The 19074-nt window shown below is 40.6% G+C and overlaps 1 protein-coding gene across 2 annotated transcripts in view; it reads right to left on the bottom strand.

Moving 5' to 3' along the window:
• Positions 1-19074, bottom strand: part of PLPP4 (phospholipid phosphatase 4) — an 82313-nt gene that overhangs the window by 23588 nt on the left and 39651 nt on the right. For both annotated transcript variants that reach the window (XM_081193074.1, XM_081193075.1), the window contains exons 3-5: positions 18895-18985; positions 15453-15516; positions 12051-12175 (exon numbers count right to left, since the gene is read on the bottom strand). In XM_081193074.1, coding sequence (XP_081049200.1) covers positions 12051-12175; positions 15453-15516; positions 18895-18985 — 280 coding nt within the window. The remainder of the gene's footprint in view (positions 1-12050; positions 12176-15452; positions 15517-18894; positions 18986-19074) is intronic.

Here is a 19074-nt window from a genome sequence, read left to right as displayed (position 1 = left end):
TAAAAGCAGCCCTACTCATAGCCCAAGCCCCAAAGCTACTAGTTCCAAATTTGCAGAGGACTGTGTAACAACAGGAAAAAACAGATTTCTGCTGTATGTTCCAATGCTCTGGGTGCTCAGAATTTTAGGACTACAAATGCAGACTAAGCTAAACAGGATGCTTAGACGTGTGCATTTTGTTCCCTTACTTTATTTTTCCATTTACAAATAAAAAATAAAAAATGAAGTCATAGGAACTACACTTTACAGTGAAAAACTCATGAAGGAGAGTGGCTTCTTAACCCTTTCCCCTCCTGGCTACTTTTTGCCACAGAGAACATAATAATAATCATCTGGGTACCCATATTTGGATAGCTTTCTCCCTCTTAGTTTAGGGCTGCAGCCTCTGTAACTGCATTTTGTATAACAACAAAAAGAAAAACCCCAACTGAAAGAAAAAGAACATCTTGTATAATTTGGCCGCAAGCTCTTCCCTGTCCCAAGCTTCTCTCTGAAAATCTATTGATTGTCCTTAGTCCTTTACAGATTTACAATTACACAGCAGAATTTGACCAGCTGGATAGAGAATTCTTTTGTGGTTGACCTGTCTAGTTGTTTTCTTCTTAAGATTGGTTTTGTCTGTTGTCTTTGTTTCTACTGCTATTTAATTTTGTCCGTATATTTGCATATAACGCTGCATAATTAGCCAGGCTTTAAAAGGAAAACAACAACACGTGAGCATCTCAGACATAAGAGGGTGTTCGAAATGGGGCAGACCAATGCAAGCATAACTGAAATGGGTCAGAATTGCCAAATTTCAGGTGTGACTCCCTTAAAAAATATATTCCTCCTTCATCCCTACTGCAGATATTCCCCCCAAAGTGTAGGGAGGAAGCCAGTGCAATCCACAACAGCAGGGATGGGGCAAATGTGCATATCCATCATATGCTTGTCACTGCATGCTTCTGGGTGCCTTGAATAGGGCTCACCTCACTCGTGAAGTTTATGGAATTGCCCTTACAGAAGGGAGCATTGCATGTATATATTTATGTTTCCACGCTAACAAGGAAGCACTGGGTGGGGGCAGATGTCCTTAACTCAAATGTTGTTATGTTGGGAGACATTTAAGAGAAAGAAAACCTTCCAGGGTCCAAACTATTCTAAACAAATATAAGAGAATGAGGATAACAAATCACACTAAATGTCCCCAAACTAAAATTAGGAGGTCTACAGGAGGTCTTCGTTCTCTTCAACTGAACTCTTCCCTTTATTGCTATGGCTTCTTCAGAGGGTGAAATATTTTAGAGACATTCCTACACAGTTGTTAATTAACAGATTTATCTTGAAAATAGGAAAGTGGTTGCAATTATGGCCAAAGACCTGGAGCTTGTAGCTCATCTATTACTTAAACTGTTCAATCAGTGCTGAAGGAAATATGGTTATACTCCATGAAATTACTAACTGAAGATAATTAATAGCTCAGATTCTCATTCCCAACTATAATGGCATGTGCAGAAATCATGCATGATATAAATTCTCTTACTGTACAAAAGTAGGCTATTGAAACTAAATTATGTCTCCACTACACCACACACAGTTTGAGTTTCTTTAAGCTAATGAATAGCTTCAGGAAAAACAAGACTATTGTCTTCCATAATTCATTCATGTCCCAGTTAGTTTATGTGAAGAGATTTTTGATGAAAATAATCTGCCAGATTGCATATTTTTCTACATTAATCTTATTTCCTTTGGAATGCATCTTACTAAATCATACTCAGAGTACATCCACTGGAATCAATGAACTCTTTAGTCATCTGTGGTGCAGGAGTAAATCCATATATTCAGAAATGAATTCAATTAGCAAGGTTGCCATGAATCACTTAAATTCATTGATTTCAATGGGTCTACTTAGTGTAAATTGAATGCAACCCTTCAACTTCAGCAGCAGAAATGCAAATACACACACACACACACACACACACCATAGAGGATGCGCTTCTAAACTTAGGAATGCTTCAAACATGCATATTATCACTTCACATACTTGAATGTGCAGAAGTGTCATCACAGGTAAACCACAGACAGAACTTTCCTATTATCTCACACAACCGCTAATGCAGGAGTTAAGTTCAAATAGTCAGATATTACATGGAAACATGTATGAATCATGCCATTTTATCATCCCTCCATTATACCCTGACAGCTTTGCAAGGTATGTTAGGCTGACAGACAGCAACTAGTCCAAGGTGACCTATCTCCAATGTCCTAGTTGCTAGTACAACCAGTACAACCCAATGGCCAAGTGCAGCACTAATTCAATTTCAACTCAATTCAATTCATATCTAGTGAGTCAATCAAAATCAAGCTATCAATTTACCATGCAAGATTAAGGAGTGTGTAGTTTTCACCTTTTATTTCTTATGTAAGATTTGCCCTATATAATTTAGCTTATGCCTCAATGGCACCTTCAAATTAGAACCATCCATTTCACACCACTAACTGGCTGCCTAATTAAACAAGAGATAAAACAAAATCATGAATGCAACCAGTTGGGTTAAGAAATGTATATTAAGTCATGTCTGCTTTCTGGAGTGTTGCCTGGATAATGCTAAAGCCATTTTTTTTTTGCACCACAAAATTGACCAAATTAGGAAGTCCCCACCTAAACATAAAATCTTCTTTAAAGTGATTTTATTATGTATAAAATCCTGCAAGCAATTTTTTCCTTAGAGGTGTGTTCACCCAACCAGATATTGGCAGTTGCTCCTAAAAAATGTGGAGTTATTGTCAAGGACCAACTGCTTCATAATTCTTACACAGTGAGTGCTTTTGAATACTGTAAACATATTGGGAATGGTTGGTATCTGCACAAAGACATTGCAAGAGGAACAGCCCTGAGGTTACCATAGCTTAAAATGAAACTATTGTTGAATTTAAGAAGATAAGGATGTAAGAAAAGCCTACTGGATCAGGCCAATGGCACATATAGTCCAGCATCTTGTTCTCATATTGGCCATCCAGATGCTTATGAGAAACCTGCAAACAGGACCCAAACAGAAAAGCACTCTCTCCTTCTGCAGTTTCAGTTTCCAGCAACTGGTATTCAGAAGCATTATCACCTGGGACTGTGGAGGTAGAATGCAGTTATTGTGGCTGATAGCTTTATCCTCTATTACTTTGTCCAGTCCCAATTTAAAGCAATAAAAGAAACTACCTAAAGAATAGCAAAAACATCAGAAGGTTATAGCCTTGGGCAGAACACAATGAGATCAATCTGCATTTTGTGAAACAGATAATATTAGAGAGAGAGAGAGAGAGAGAGAGAGAGAGAGAGAGAGAGAGAGAGAGAGAGAGACTATTTTACAAACAGCTCGTCCAGCTAAAGAACTCTGGACAATTGCTCCTGTTTACTAATATGATGCAACTTGCAGCCATTTCATAAGCTATAAGTTGGCACTGGCACAACACATTCCTACATTTGAGAGTCCATGAGAAAAGGTTATAATTTCTATGCAAGGGGAGCTGGAAAACAGCCTCAACCAATATATCTGTGTCCAATCAGTTACATACTGAAGTGCTCTTCTGCAGTCCACTGATATAGAAATATCCAAGATGCTTCTTCTATATTTTAGATCTGTAATGTAGTGTAGTGTCAGTGTGATCCTATGTCCTTGCACTCAATTTATTTTAATTTTTAAAGCAATATTATACCACTTTCTATACCCTCCCTAGCTATGGCAGCTACCCTGAGATTCCTTCACTGGATTTCTACTCATCTCCAGTCAATGCCCCATCGTCTATTAAGGAATGCAATTGTTATTCAGGGACTTATGAGTGAGGGGTCATGCTAGCTGACCCCCTTGGAATTCCTTGCTTACATATTAGGTATCTTCCAATTAGCTCACTGATTAAACTGCTGGGGTGGACACAGGCTTGTTAGATATGATACACACAGCTACTGCTCATGGGCATACCTTCCCCATCCCCACAAAAGACAGGAAGCCAAATCCTTGTCCTGTGCAATGGACCACAGTCAGGAGTTGCATACCCTTGGTGCTCCATCCCTGCAGGATGTGTAGCCCCTGGACCATGTGCTACCTAAACTCCAGGTATTCCGATGACCGCTCCCCACATCAAATGGGGGGCACCGTTTGCATGGTTGCATGCAGTCCCCCAGATCCAGGGTGGCTCCCAGTAGTATGGACTGGCTTCACCCTCCCCAGTCTGGATACCTGGAGGTCTCCACATACCTCAGCCAATCGCCCAATCCCACCCGGGGAGATGTTGCCAAGGGATTGGCCAGGTAAGGGGAGGGCCCGCCCTGCCCACACAACAGAAGGTGAATCTCACCTGAAAAGCGTCAGTTGGCTCCAGAGCTTCTCCCACCCTGCCCTCCCTCAGTTAAGCCTTCTTGTGCAGGTTAACCTCTTCTCCACAGGTATGTGGGTGCTGCTACATCATGGTCGCTGTTGAAGGGCCGGAAATTAATTTTTCTGCATTGGCAGGTTTTGCCTCCCCCATAGCAAAACATCACAACTTTGGCAGTTTCAGGCCAAAGAATCCTTTAGGCTATCTTCCCTAAATGGGGGGGCGGTGTGTGAAGTGGTGACCCACGCCGCCCTTGTGGCAGTGATCCCAGGGTTCCCCGTTAAAGGGGTCTTCAGGGAGGCATTGGCCATATGCTGAGAGGTTGTCATCACTCTCCCCTGTGATGGCAGCGAAACCAGGGCCGGCTCTCTGCTTGAACATATGTTCTCCAGAGCCAGCCTGATCCCCACACATTCTGGATAACCCTGATGTCCCCCAGATCCCCGGCTGGGGACTGGGAAGCATAGATGCCCAATGCCTGAGCCAAGGTCTCCCTACACCTGAAACTTAATAAAGTTGTGGCCAATTTTAATCCCATAGCATGTTGTCTTGAGTCATTATTCCACCCGGGAGTCACCTGGGGTTGGGGGGGGGGGACTCTGCCTGTCCACGCAAATGTTTTCTGATACTTAGTTGCCTGCATTGGCATGGGAGGAATCTTTGCATCTTCTCAGCAGAATCGCAGGTGAGGAAATTCCATGTGACTCCAGTCTTCTCACAGGAGTAGGTGGGGTGGGGTGATCAATAAACTTTATATTGGCTTTTTAAAACACTAGCAAAGGTTTTCTAGTGGTTTCGGTTAATGCTTGCTGTTTTATCATTCTTGGCAATAAAAAGTAATATAAAAGAGCATGCTTTTTGACCAGAAAGCATCAACAGAAATAGCACCCCTTATTAGTGCTTTAATTTTCAGTTTCATACTGTTATGTGTATTAGTGAACCTGGAAAAGCGAAACAGCTTTTCTTTTATAGGGACATAATTCTTTCAAATAAAATAAAAATTAAAAAAATTCTAGCTTAAAAAAAAAACAGAAGTCAGAGTGCAGCCACTTCCACAAGCAAAGGACACGATAATTACTGTTATAGAAGTTACAGCCAAATACACTGATTACATGCTTTATCTTACGGTTTCTCATAATGAAAGACTCTGATCTGCTGTAGTCAACAGTAATTGCCACAACTATTATTCAGTCAATAGAACACACATAATGGTTAGATGAAAATAAACAGAAAGATTTAGTGTAAAGGGCTAAAACTTATAGTGGAAGAAATAAACAATAAGCAGAGATAATACCCCAAATAATGTCCTAAATATTCAGATCTCAAGTGAGTGTTGTTGCTTTTAAGTCAATGAAGGCTTTTGGCTTCAAAAGCAATTTCACACTCTACCCAAAAATCAACATATCACATAAGTGAATCTTTACTAATTGAAATATATCTAAGAAAATTAAACAACTTACAGGGGTAAGGGGAATAAATTAAATCAGGCATCCCCAAACCGGCCCTCCAGATGTTTTGGGACCACAACTCCCATCATCCCTAGCTAACAGGACCAGTGGTCAGGGATGATCGGAATTGCAGTCCCAAAACATCTGGAGGGCCGAGTTTGGGGATGCCTGAATTAAATGATCTCATCAGAGGCCACACAATTATTGGCAGGAGTGCAGCATACACAGTAGTCCCTTTATTCATCAATATTAGGGTATATAAACATTTCTCACAATGGTATTTTTCATTTACAAAGTAATTCAACGTCTCTAAAAGTCAAGAGAAGTTCAACAGAGTGCCAACATTAGGGCTGAAATTGTAACTGGGTGTTAAAAAAACAGGGAATTCAGGAATTGTCTGGTAGAAAGGACATGGGTGATGGACAGGAAATAGCTTAATGCCCAGGTTAAAATATTGCACTCCACCCTGCCTGGATTGCAGAATCCCAGCTATATGGAAGAAACCCTTTTAAAGTATATACATTGCATGCAGAATGTTGAACCCAGGAGGGAAACACCCCCATATTTTTTAAAAAAATGATTCATTGCAATGAAAAGCTAGACAGGAGGCACCAGAAAAGCTCCAATTACTATAACCATTTTTAAACAGATGGAAGTTAATTAAAAATTCAGATAATAACTTTGAAAAAGAGACTTGTCAGGTTCACATAATGTTAGAAAATTGGTATGCTAATTCAGCAGGAGGCTGTGCATATAATGCCCAGCAGATTGTTTTCCAACTTCTAATGGCAATACACATTCCTCCTAATCTTACTGGGGTGGGTTGCTGCTTTTGTGCCCTCCTTGTGATACAAGACTAGATGGACCTTTGCTCTTTAATTACTTCCTTTTAAATTCAACAGCTCTGTGTGTGTGTGTGTGTGTGCGCGCGCGCGCGCGCAAGCAATCTGGGAATCCTCCATATATCCCATGCATACTGCATGTTCACAAAAAAAGTATTTGAGAAATGGTTCATTTTTTTATAACACTATACACATAATTACAAAGGTTTTTAGCTAGACCTTTCATAACAAACCACACTTTAAAAGTTTAACATTAATAATTGTCCTAGAAGACACGCTTTTCAGAATACTTTCCAGTTGTATTAATAACACTGAGCCTTGTACATAAGCAGCAATGTTCAGACTTGCAGGCTAAAATAATCCAAGTGTTGATTTAGGTCACACTCAAGCCATTCATCTCCTCAGTTCAAGAATGAATGTAACTTCCCAGCCCTCACAAGTAGCAGCTGGTGCCTGAAATCAAGTATTCACTGCAAGGGGCAGAAGGCATTCAGAAATGATGCACTGAGAAATCATTCCTCAATTGCTCAAAAACAGAGGGCTATTTACAGTAACAAAGAGCGGAGCTATTTTTTTAAAGCACCTCCCAGATTTAATTTCCAACCTTTTATCGCTGGACATCTGGTCAGCCTGGATTTGCATGCAAATGATGGCCTCAGAAGAGTTTATTTCCCATGCACTCTCACTCTGTGACATTGTTTAAAGCCAAAATTACACTTAACAAGAGACGCTTGTCCGGCAGAAATTCTCCAACAAATATTCAAAGAGTGACACGTTATTAATTTGCTGATGAATTACCCTACAGGACTCAAGCCACATACCTCCCTTATGAAAGTATATTCTTGACTTGGCATGGATATTACTTGAACCTGCCACAAGTCCAATCTGGAAGTACCATTTGATTATTCTGTTAAAGTACATGGAATGGTTGCCAACTTTTCTATCTTATTTAATTAAAACACATATACTGGTCTCTAGAGAACACAGGTGAGTACCCCTTAGCCTAGGGGCTGTATGTCCTCCCCTAGTGCTTCCTGAAGCAACTGCATCCATCTACCCATCAGAGCTCCTTCTTTTCCAGTTGTTTCCTTAATCTTCCTGCTTTAAAAATGTTTCCCCCTCTTTCAAGTGGGGGGAGAATACAAGTGCAGACCCAGGCAGCAAGAATAGCAGATAAAAAGACCAGTACCAGAAAAGTATCTATCAAAAGGAATTTGGAATAAAAATAAAAAGTATTCAAAACCCATTTAAAAACCTTCAAAATAGAGGACATACAACATGATCTAGGAAGGGAATTCCATAGGGAGAGAACAAAATATAGTAGTATTTTATGAGCTCATTGGAGAAAGTGCAGTATAAAAATCTAACAATAATATATTTTGTTTTTGCAAGATAATGAAGTCATAGGTACCTTCCAGATTTATCTGATAATGTTTCTGTCATTTAATTATGATTGGCCCTGGTGGAGGATGGTGCTCAAAAAGGATATTTTTAGCTTTGCTAAATCCTTTTGCAAGTTTTTATGGCTTTCTTCTTTTGCACTATTCCTGGCTGCTTTGGGAATAGCATTGGTTTGGATTTTTTCAGTGAGCCAGCTCTCAAATTCCTTTCTTCGCCACCTGTCTGTCAATTTCTGCAAGTGAGTCAGACCAAAAGCTCCTGCCTGTGACAAAACCCAACATATAAAGTCATGCGCTTGTGTGGACCTTTCCCAAAGGCCAACAAGGTCACGGATCTTGTGCTTCATTTTTGTGGCTGACATGGAATTGATTTACTAATAGTACTCATGTAGGACTTTGTGAGTACTCAAGCACATTACATGCATGCTGAGAATAATTTTTATGGCTCTGTAAGGGAAATCAGTATTATTAATATTAACCCCATTTTGAAGATGGGGAGAAGAGGCTGAGAAATAAGTGGCTTGTCAAAGATCACCCAATAACTCCATGGCTGTTCTGACATTTGAATAGGGGCATGCAAGGCTCATGTTCTTAATCACTATGTTCAATCCTTTGCTCTTAAGAAACTGATAGGCAATCAACATCTCTGTAAACAAGCAGTATGTTTTGAAAGACTGAGAGCCTCTTTTTGTATTCCTCTGCTCTCTCATTTAATTTTGTTTTGCAGCCAGCTGAACAGACACTAGCATCTATAAAAAGACTGACAGAGCACAAAATAAGGCCTTTCTTCATGAACCACACACTTTTGTCAACTTCTGTTCATCAGTTTATTTCAGGGACTACTCAGCTAATTGTCTTCCTATACATCCAAGGAACATCCAGCCTTCTCCCAGCAAAAAAGGATCGGTGGGGTAGAAATAATAAATTATTATTATTGCTATTATATAAAGAGAAACACTTAGCAATACTTCCTGGAATAAGAATAATACAAGGACAGGCTGACATATCAAACAGTCCCCATTTTAGCACTGTCATAATCAGCCTGCAAAGAAATCACCCTCATTTGATGCCAAGAGCAAATTGTATGATTTAAAGAATGTTTTGATCCTACCACTGATCATTGGTGGTAAGAATATGTTGTTGCTTATTGGATGTTCAGCTATCACACTTGCTCATTAATAAAGTGGAAAGATAGCAGAGGATTTTGGGTTTTTTTAAGTCTGGCAGATCTAGGACTAGATGTACACAAGAGGATGGACTGCAGATTTATGTGAAAGCAAACTATTCAGCAATTTTCCCTCCCTTTTTAAGATGTGAGATTTGTCTTGTTTTGCTTTCAGTAGGACCCTCTCCAAGGCATAAAGAGAAGAGGAAAATCACAGAATATTCGCCAACATTCTGCTGCTATCCAAAAGCATGTCATAAAGACAGGCAGTGAGATACATTGCAATGTATCTCCCTTCCAATGGAGTTCATGTGAGTGGAGGCCAGGACTTCCACGTCAGGAAGAATGAGCAAGTTTTGCAGGCACTATAATGCTGAACCCAAATGCAGCACTTTCTTCTTAGCATGTGATCAAAGAGCAGAACTCAAGGCCAACTTTGAAGTGACAATCTGTCCCCTGGCTCTTCCTCCTCCCCTGCAACTACATTCAGAATCACAATCCATTTATTTAGAAGAGAAAAAGCCTGGAAGGCATTTTCTTGGGATTCCATGGTAATGGATTTCTAATCTCACTACATGACACTTCCCCTTTGCTGAGGTGTTCATTGGATTCCTTCTTCTGGCGTTATGCAGCTTTCTCACTTCAGCTGTTAAATATTCGAAAGAACCGGAGAAGGTAATGCATGATCTGGCTCTAGGACCAAGGTGGGAAATGTTATGTAATATGTCAAACATGCCAATCCAATCCTTGCTGAACACCGTCAAGAAAATGGAACCTCACATAGCAAGAATTTGATATTATGAACTAAGAAGATCACCTGCTTTCAACTGATCTTCTTTACTCATAGCGTGTGACATGCTAGCTTCATCTACAATTTCCTTCCCATGTTTAGACAAACCTGGGCTGGGGGGGTTATATTTAATCATAGGAGACTGCTTTTAATTCTCCTTTCAAGAGACTCATCATGCATTAATCATGGCAACTGCCATTCTTTTCTGAGAGAGCCAGCTACATTTTTAAAAAACCCTACTGTAAAAAAAATGAAAACCAGCAAAAGAAGGGTTGTGTTGTTGTTGTTTTTGCAATATTTCCAAATGCAACAGGTGCTGGTGAAAATTTGTTGAACTAACCTTGAATGGTGTTTACAACAAGAGTGGGGAACCATTTTCAATCTGAGGGCCACATTCATTCACTGACAGATTTAAGGTAAGGTTACCAGATGTCCCTGTTTTCCGGGGACGGTCCCCAGATTTACAAATCAGTCCCCATACCAAATCCATTGAAGTTGAAAAGTGTCCCCGGATTCATTGAAAGAAATCTGGTAACCTTAATTTAAGTTGTGCCACATTCCAATAGTGGACAGGGACAAAGTACACTATTTTTTTCTATAGTAGGCTATGTTTCAACTATGCAAAAGCCAGAAGGTTCTGCACATGCACATCACTCTCTATCCTCCATCCAGGCAAGCAAGAGGCATTATTAAGAGTGAAAGAGCACCTTCCAGTCAGGGAAAAAGCATTTGAGCAGAGTGTGGAGCAGGCAAGTGGGAAATGTGGCCTGTGGAGGGGGAAGGCCTGGGAAGAATCGTGAAGGATTGATAGATTTAGCAGGCCACCTTCAGCACCCAGGCCTGAGGTTCCCTATGACAACACAACATATATTAGCCGAATGCCATTCTGTTGAATTAACTGGCTACAAATAAGACCAACCCTCTCACTTCCATCTCCCGCCAGGCTCTCACTTGTTTCACAAATTCACAGACTCACCCCCTCTTTTCCTGCTTCAGCATTAATCCATCTCTGGAGGGCCCAGACATGCCCTAGTGAAAACCATTAGGGAGATACTGGTTTGTCCAAAGTCAACTTTGCACATGCATGGGCAGTTACTGACAACTGCTTCTTCAAGAGATCCTATATATTTTGGAAAGGGGCGTCTCAAATCAAACTCAATCAAAAGCATGCATATAATTCCACAGCCACTTCTCTAACAACACTGCTAATCTTTCAGCAATTTTCGCAAAGCAGATTACTTATTCATTCAAATGCAATGCACTTGAGTAGCTGCCACTCTCCGTGAATGCCTGACAGCTCTGCGTGCACAATGACAGTGTTCTTTTGCATTCTTCTGTACATAATTTGCTGGGTGTGTGTTACTGGTGCATCTACCTGCAGTAGTTTTTTGTGTAGGTTTCTTTCTTCCTTTAAAAAACAACAACGCAATAACAGTATCCCAACAGAAATGACAGGTGCTGAACAAAAGACTGCCAAGAGAGATGACGATCACAAAGGCTGCACTTCCTCCAACACATCATTTCTTTCCTCATTTAAATTTATACAGTTACTTATCTTGTAAACCAAGCCTGAACAACTTGTGATGCAACGTACTGAATGCAGCTCACCAGCCATGTACGATGGCCTATCAAGGTTCGAAAAACTCATGGCCTTCCAAAAAACAGGGACTGATGAAGTAGCTGGCAGGCCATTCTCAGGAGCACCTGGCAGAGAAGGGCAGAGTTCTGAACCTGGCCTCCCAAGGAGAGGCTTTAGTGAGCAGGTGAGGCAGCGTAGTTGCAAGGTTGCAACAGTTCAGATTGGCAGAGCCAGTCTGGTGCTCCCGCCAGCATACTCTAACTTTCCTGACCTCGCTGTCACCCCTCACCAGCCCAGTATGCAGTACTGACATTTGCTAGTCCTTTAGACCCAAAACATTTATTTTTAAGTTGCAGCCCTGGACATTCCTTCCATCTCAAATCACTCTTGAACCCTCAGGAGGAATAAAGGCCAAAATAAATAAATAATAAATAAATAAAGTTGAGCAAAAATGTGGAGCTACTTTGGAATGAACTTACAGGAAGAATGGATACTTGGAAAGCTTTTCCTGCCTTCGGAGACCACATCTGGATCACCTGTGCAGTCCATGTTAGACTTCATGTCTCCATCTGGAAAGCAGCGGTAAAAGAAATCGGGACGAGGTCTGCAAGGAACACCATGAACATTTGAAACGAAAGAGCAGCCATTAGTAAAACCTCAAAGTGATAATTACATTAAACTGACTGTTTACATTGAGGGAGTTCATTTCCTCCTCTTTTCTGTTGAGCAAGGGTGCTGCAGGAAATCAATTTACTTGGTGATTTAATCTAGAGTGCTCTGGCCATGAAAGTTGTTAGGAATTCTAACCGCCTACTACATAGTGTTGGTAAAGAAATAGATGAGCCTCAGAGTGCAGAGCAGTTTCTTTAGAAAATTAACTGGATAGTTCAGTTTTAAAGTACATTTGAAGGGGTTAAGACCATAGAGTAAGCTGTCCTGCCAGGCTTTGCTAGGTCACAACTTCTCACCTTGGGAGGAAGAGTTACTTACTAAACACTTTGTTTTCTCTCTTTCCACCATGTGAACCCTACCGGTAAGGAAGTCTAAACTAGATCATCCAAGCTTAGACAGTGTGACTTAAGCAAACCATCTTTGTGTTTTTATACAAATGATTTAGAAGCATTTACAACTTTTGGAACCTAAGTAAAGCTGCATGTCTTTTCTTGCTGCCAGTGTGGTGTAGTGGTTAAGAGCAGTAGTCTTGCAATCTGGGGAACCGGGTTCGCGTCTCCGCTCCTCCACATGCAGCTGCTGGGTGACCTTGGGCCAGTCACACTTCTTTGAAGTCTCTCAGCCTCACTCACCTCACAGAGTGTTTGTTGTGGGGGAGGAAGGGAAAGGAGATTGTTAGCCGCTTTGAGACTCCTTAGGGTGGTGATAAAGCGGGGTATCAAATCCAAACTCTTCCTCTTCCTCTTCTTCCTTGCTGTATGGAGTAGCACCTGAATCTGACCTTTGAAGAGTTTGTAAGTAAACCATTTCTAACTTACCAAATGTGTGGTCTCTTTCTATGCTAAGGGAATTGGAGAACTTTGGAAGCAATTTAGAATGTGATATTTTAAAGGTCTTATATTTCCACACTTTATTTTGTTGCATGTTTTGTTATTTTAAATCTCTGCTGGGGCTCTCACCAGAGAGTACTTGCCCCAAACCTGGATCTAGGCATCCAGGGAATTCACCTTTTATTCTATCATATCTATTTTCCCTTTTACCAAACCAACAGAGACACTGCCAGACTTCAGCTTTCATTACCCTCATCCAGCATGACCAGCAGTCAGGAATGAGAAAGCTGTAGTCCAACATCATCTCTGGGAGCCTCAGTTTCTTCATCTCTGAAAAGCCCAGAACTGTGTGTGAGGGGGAAATGGAGAAAATTGTGGTATGGGCCCAGATGTCATGCAGAAAGCACAATTAAATTCCAGATTATTATAAGTCTTTCTTTTAAGGCTGACAGAGATTTCAGCTGATGAAACCAAGCTAAAAGAGAGAGAGAGACTGGTGCGAACCTAAAAATTATTATGGATCCCTACCCTCCCCCCAAAATTCACTATTTTATAAGAGAGACCAGAGAAAGCTGAATATGTAAACAACAATTTATAGAAACAGTACGTATCTCACAGACACAGACACAAGAATGAAGAAACATTAAGGCAGGGGGAAACTGTTCATAAATATTAAAGATCTTCAGCAAGCTAAGCTTTTATCTGCCCAACTCCTAATGAATCACTGGAGTGCACATTATCAAAATTCATGGGCAGAGAAGTGGTGAAAAAAACACCACACCCTCCTATTGCTCATGATGTTGACAAACTGATGCAAAACCATGGGTGAATGTCATGGGTCTTCCCACCCCGCTGGCCACGACATCCCTGATCCATTCAAACTGAGTAACCCTGAGAAGCTAATGTAAGGAAAACAAACCAAGCCTATGCTTTCCAAGTGATGCCCCATTTTCACACACCAGAGAGAAGGAAGAGAGTAAGATTCCATTAAAACAAAGATGAGGAACCTATGGCCCTGGTCAGTGGTGAGGCCTATTGGGAGTTGTAGTCCAGCATTATCTAGAGCTGCTTTTTACAAGTGGTGTCCTCCAGATATTTTAGACTACAGCTCCCACCATCCCTGACCACCGGCTATGCTGATGGAGTTGTGGTCCAAAAAAGTTTAGAGGCACATCAGGTTCGAGAAGGTGGATCTAGACAGCCAAGGTTCCCCAACACTGAGTTAAGATATATTGCTGCAGCAAGTGTTTGAATGAAAAATAACTGGGATGGAGGGAGTAGGAGAAGCACAGAGCTTGACATCAGGCCCTCTATCTGACGTTATACATAACAATAATCCCAAAAGGCCTTTGGGGGATTATGCATAATGACAAGAGAATATACAAAATTCAGTTGATTAATGCATATTTCCCTGCTTAAAATTTTGCATATTGACCAAGCAATGTGCCACAATTCCCTCTGCACATTCTCTGTGAGGCAGTTGATAACTATTCAAATGACATTCCCCTTAATCATCATTTAAGTGACACTTCCTCTTTGACCTTTTATGTTCTTGCTACTAGTTATTTTGCAAATAAAAAAAAAATCCCTAATGCTCTTCTAGGAAGAGATCTAACTATGTCCAGTCCATTCCACAGTAACTTTCCATAATCTTTCAGTGTGGCTATGAGCTTGTTGCTGAAACTTATTTTCATGAGATTTTATTTTCAAGGACTATAAAATGCGGGGGTGGGGGTGGAACTCTGGCTGCCAGGTTATTTTTTATAGCTTCTATCTGAATACCTGCACCTCCGAAGAAGTGTGCATGCACATGAAAGCTCATACCAATAACAAACTTAGTTGGTCTCCAAGGTGCTACTGGAAGGAATTTTTTTTATTTTTTATTTTGTTTAGACTACGGCAGACCAACACGGCTACCTACTTGTAACTATAACTCCATTTATATTGTTCATTCTATTGGGCATTTAAAACAATTGTTGATTCCACACTGGCCATATGAAAAAGTGGTTCATGGGGGGTACTTACTGGAAGAAGGAATACTGGATATGAATACTGTTTCATAAGGGGACTGCATTATTCCTGCTTATGCACAATGAACGATTTCAGGTACAGAAGATTAATACCTTCAGATGTGTTACTGAGCCCACACATACTAGATATTTCTAAAGAATAGCAGAACTGTTAGAACAAGCCATTAGCATCTCCATCCTTTATATAGCAGATTCCTATTCTACAAGGACAGGTGCTGCAATCATTACACTACCTTTGTACTAACTTTTATTTATGCAAACTTCCTGATTACCATTTCCATTCAGAAGTTCATGGTTACTTGTCAGTTAGCAAAGCTCAAGTCAACAGCTGGAATATTCCAGGACTTACCTCCCCACAATTAATTTAATAGTGTTTGTGCAGACTCCATTCAAAGCAAGAGCCAAGGAAACAGCTAAAAAACAAAATGAAACAAGAACATAATAACCCAGAACCACAGCATATAGAGCCAGATTCAAGTCAGTTGTTGCACTGGTGCAACAGGATATTCTACCCCTCTCCTCTCCACATTCCCTCCCCAAATCTGTTCAAGAAGGTCAGAAGAACCCTCAGAATAGAGAGGAGAGATCATCCCTCCTGGCAAACAGAAATGCTTGCACTGAGGGAACAATCTCCTTAGCATGATGTTGAATTCCAACCATACATTTTCTCAATATGTTGAGAACTCAGAAATAGATTGAAATAAGAGTCTTCAGTAAGCAGTAAGGTTAACTCATAGCTTGTAAATATTAAAAGCGTGTGTGTGTGTGTGTGTGTGTGTGTGTGTGTGTGTGTCACCCTTCCTTCAAAAATCACAGGGTGGATAACAATCTAAAATATTGTATACACACTATTCTCAGAGAATCCACACTAAAATCAATGGGCAAGTTAGTAATTTTAGTAGATCTCCTCTGAGTATGGCTTACAGTAGTCAGATACAACTCAAATACCCAATTCTCCTTGGTTTTCTTGCATCGTGGGTTTGTGTCTTAAAGTTGCCTCTTTATTGGTGAGATAGATGGTTTTGTGGTGGGCTCCAATTACACATATAGCACTGATGGAGCCCATAAGGCTCCTGATTTCTTAAGCTCTACCTCAATAAGAGATCTTCTGGGGTATGTTGGGTAGTTTCCCACACTCCTGAGGTTTGGTCAGCCTTTAACAGGGACTGAGCCTTTAGTGTAACTGTCAAATGCCTTACCAACAGAGGTGTGGCAGGAGTCATCCATGCTTTCTCATCTTTTAAACACTGTACTGCTTAGCAGGTCTTTAAAAGTCTCATTGTTTCTCCAACCAGCTTTTATCAAATGTTACTGTTCTTGTGCCATGTTTTCACTCAGTTGAGACTTGCTCCATGAGGTCTGGCGTTTTGTTTTAAAACAGGCATCCCCAAACTCAGCCCTCCAGATGTTTTGGGAGTACAATTCCCATCATCTCTGACCACTGGTCCTGTTAGCTAGGGATGATGGGAGTTGTAGTCCCAAAACATCTGGAGGGCCGAGTTTGGGGGCGCCTGTTTTAAAATCTCATGATGGCTCTCTAATACAAGGTGATGATTTTAAAAGGCCACACAGTGAGACTTATGTATATTTTGAACTAACTACACCTGGAATCTTGCATATCCAGTGGCATGAAGACTGTGCTAGTATGAGAGAAAAGCCCACCAATAGCTTAGCATTCCCCATCTTTGAGCAAAATATGTGTGGCTTCTCTCTTGTCATAGTATACCAAGTGGAGTTCTTGCTCAACATCAAGTTTTTTCTTCTAGTATAAAAAGGCCTGTTTATGCAATACTATTTAAAGAACAGCATTTCATGGCCTCTGCTAACAAACTTATAGGGCTTTGTTACTCAGTGTTCCTTTCTGCAGAGTCATAGCACTGTGCAACACTGTTACGTGGCAAGTTAGCACAGGGTCATCCAGCAATTATCTGAAGTCATTCAATTGTCCTGAAAATTTCTGAACAATCGTTTCTTAAGGGTTACTTGCCTCTCAAAGGATTCATTGGAAATGCAAGAATGCCACAGCACAAGTCTGTGGCATTACCTTGAGATGCTTCTGGTTTGAGGAGCCAGAATTAAATTAAGGTGTTGTCGTATGAATAGCATTCTTTCACGCTTTATGCGCCAGCAGGAAAGTGCTGGACAGCTCCTAAGAAACAGCTTTCTTGTGTAGAATGTGGCAAGGCACTTCACACTTTCGTGATTGAAAGTATCCTTTTTTGCAACAGAGGTAGACAACCCAAGTAATGAAGGCTACAGTGCTGGAGGGGTCAAAGTTGACATTAAATATGTGCCATTTCAAGGAACAAGTTCCATGAAACAGCTTTGCAGCTAGTATGAAGAAAATAACTATGAACGGTAAATGAGCAGGGGATGCCAATAGTTTTGTGGTGGAATTGGAACTCTTCCACCCACAGTTTGTGTTTATGATCACACTTCAAATGACTCAAGTAGGTACCTTGAAATAGTGGCATGAGAGTACGTCCTCAGTGACTGCTCAAAGCAAATGTGTCTTTTTCCTTGTGTAGCATTTGGAGAGGCCATAAAGGTTTGCTAAAAAGCAAAGCCACTGAAAAGGCTAATGTAATAGGAAGAGACATGTAAATCTGGTGGTCTGGGCAAAATAGAGTGGAAAGGGGTAGAAGGGAGGGATAGAACTGGTTTGATGGAGTGTAATGGGAGGTGACTAGATCTTTCCAGTCCCCAGTTGCCCACAAGCTACTTTGACAGGTGATGCCACTAGCACGGTAGCTGCTTCAGCTTCAAATGAAAGAGTACAATCCTTTCTTCCTTGAAATCAAATGACACCTGCAAAGGAAGATCCATTTTATTCCCAAGATTAATTCAAACTGGGGATACATAGGAAGATTTGGACTCTATTTGAACTCCTGGATTTTTTGTGTACACACCAGGTGTGGGGATCCTTAAGCCTTTCAGAGGTTGCTGAAATAACAATTTTTAAAAATTATTATTATTATTAGTAGTAGTAGTAGTAGTAGTAGTAGTATGCCACTCTGGGTGGCTCTCAACAGAATATTAAAAGCACAATAAAACATCAAACATTTAAAACTTCCTTAAATAGGGCTGCCTTCAGACGTCTTCTAAAAGTCAGATAGGCACCCAGTTCAAAAAGCACAGAGTGTTGGCTGCAAATGAAGACTTGAGAGTGTACTACAAGTTCTTTTGTCTTCACTGCAGCTTAAAGTTTCAAGCTATAGCTTGAACTTTTCTGTGCCTGGTTATCATATATGATGCTGAGTCTGGGAAAGGTTGCCGGGCTTAGCCTAAAACTGCCTGGCAGTCTGAATGATAATATAAGGCTTTGGTGTGAGGCTCGCTTAGAAAGTTTAGAAACGTCTCACCCTTTCTCTTTAGATCAATTACCACAAGAAGTGTAGGCTTCTTCCAAATAGCTGCAGCAGAAATTCAAACACGCACACTGCTGCTCATCTCCCCAAGGATAGAAAGAAACACTATTTAATACAACCTTCCACTGCCACATAGCTTTCACCCACTCCTCTCACCTTTGCCTGTTCTTTACTGCTCTATCAGTAATTTCTGCTGACTTTAAGGTGCCGGAATGAACACAGGTTTCAGGAGGAATAAAAGCTCTTGCCTAACAAAGCCCAGGAAATGTTGGTTGTTTTTGTTTTACTTTTTCTTTTAAAGGTATAAGAACATCTGACACATGCTTCCTGAAAGAAATAAAAATGTTCCTCCCACATTTTCTGAGAGCAATAGCTTTCCAATAAAAAACAAATAAAAAAGCAAGAATATGATTTTCAATTTACCTAAAAAAGCTTCCTTGATTTCAGTCTTGTCTGTCCGTCGAATGATTTTCACCACAAAAATGACAGCCAGAGGTGTCAGGAATGAAATGGCCTATGAGAGAGATATAAAAAGGCATCATTTGTTACTGCATCTTCTCTCCATCAGTCCCATGGAATTAATAATTTCCAGTTAGCTTCATT

The sequence above is a fragment of the Podarcis bocagei genome, assembly GCF_964188305.1.
Source record: "Podarcis bocagei genome assembly, chromosome: 4".
Lineage (NCBI taxonomy): Eukaryota > Metazoa > Chordata > Lepidosauria > Squamata > Lacertidae > Podarcis > Podarcis bocagei.
Note: the sequence above shows the minus strand (reverse complement) of the source record. Positions and strands in the feature narration are given on the sequence as shown.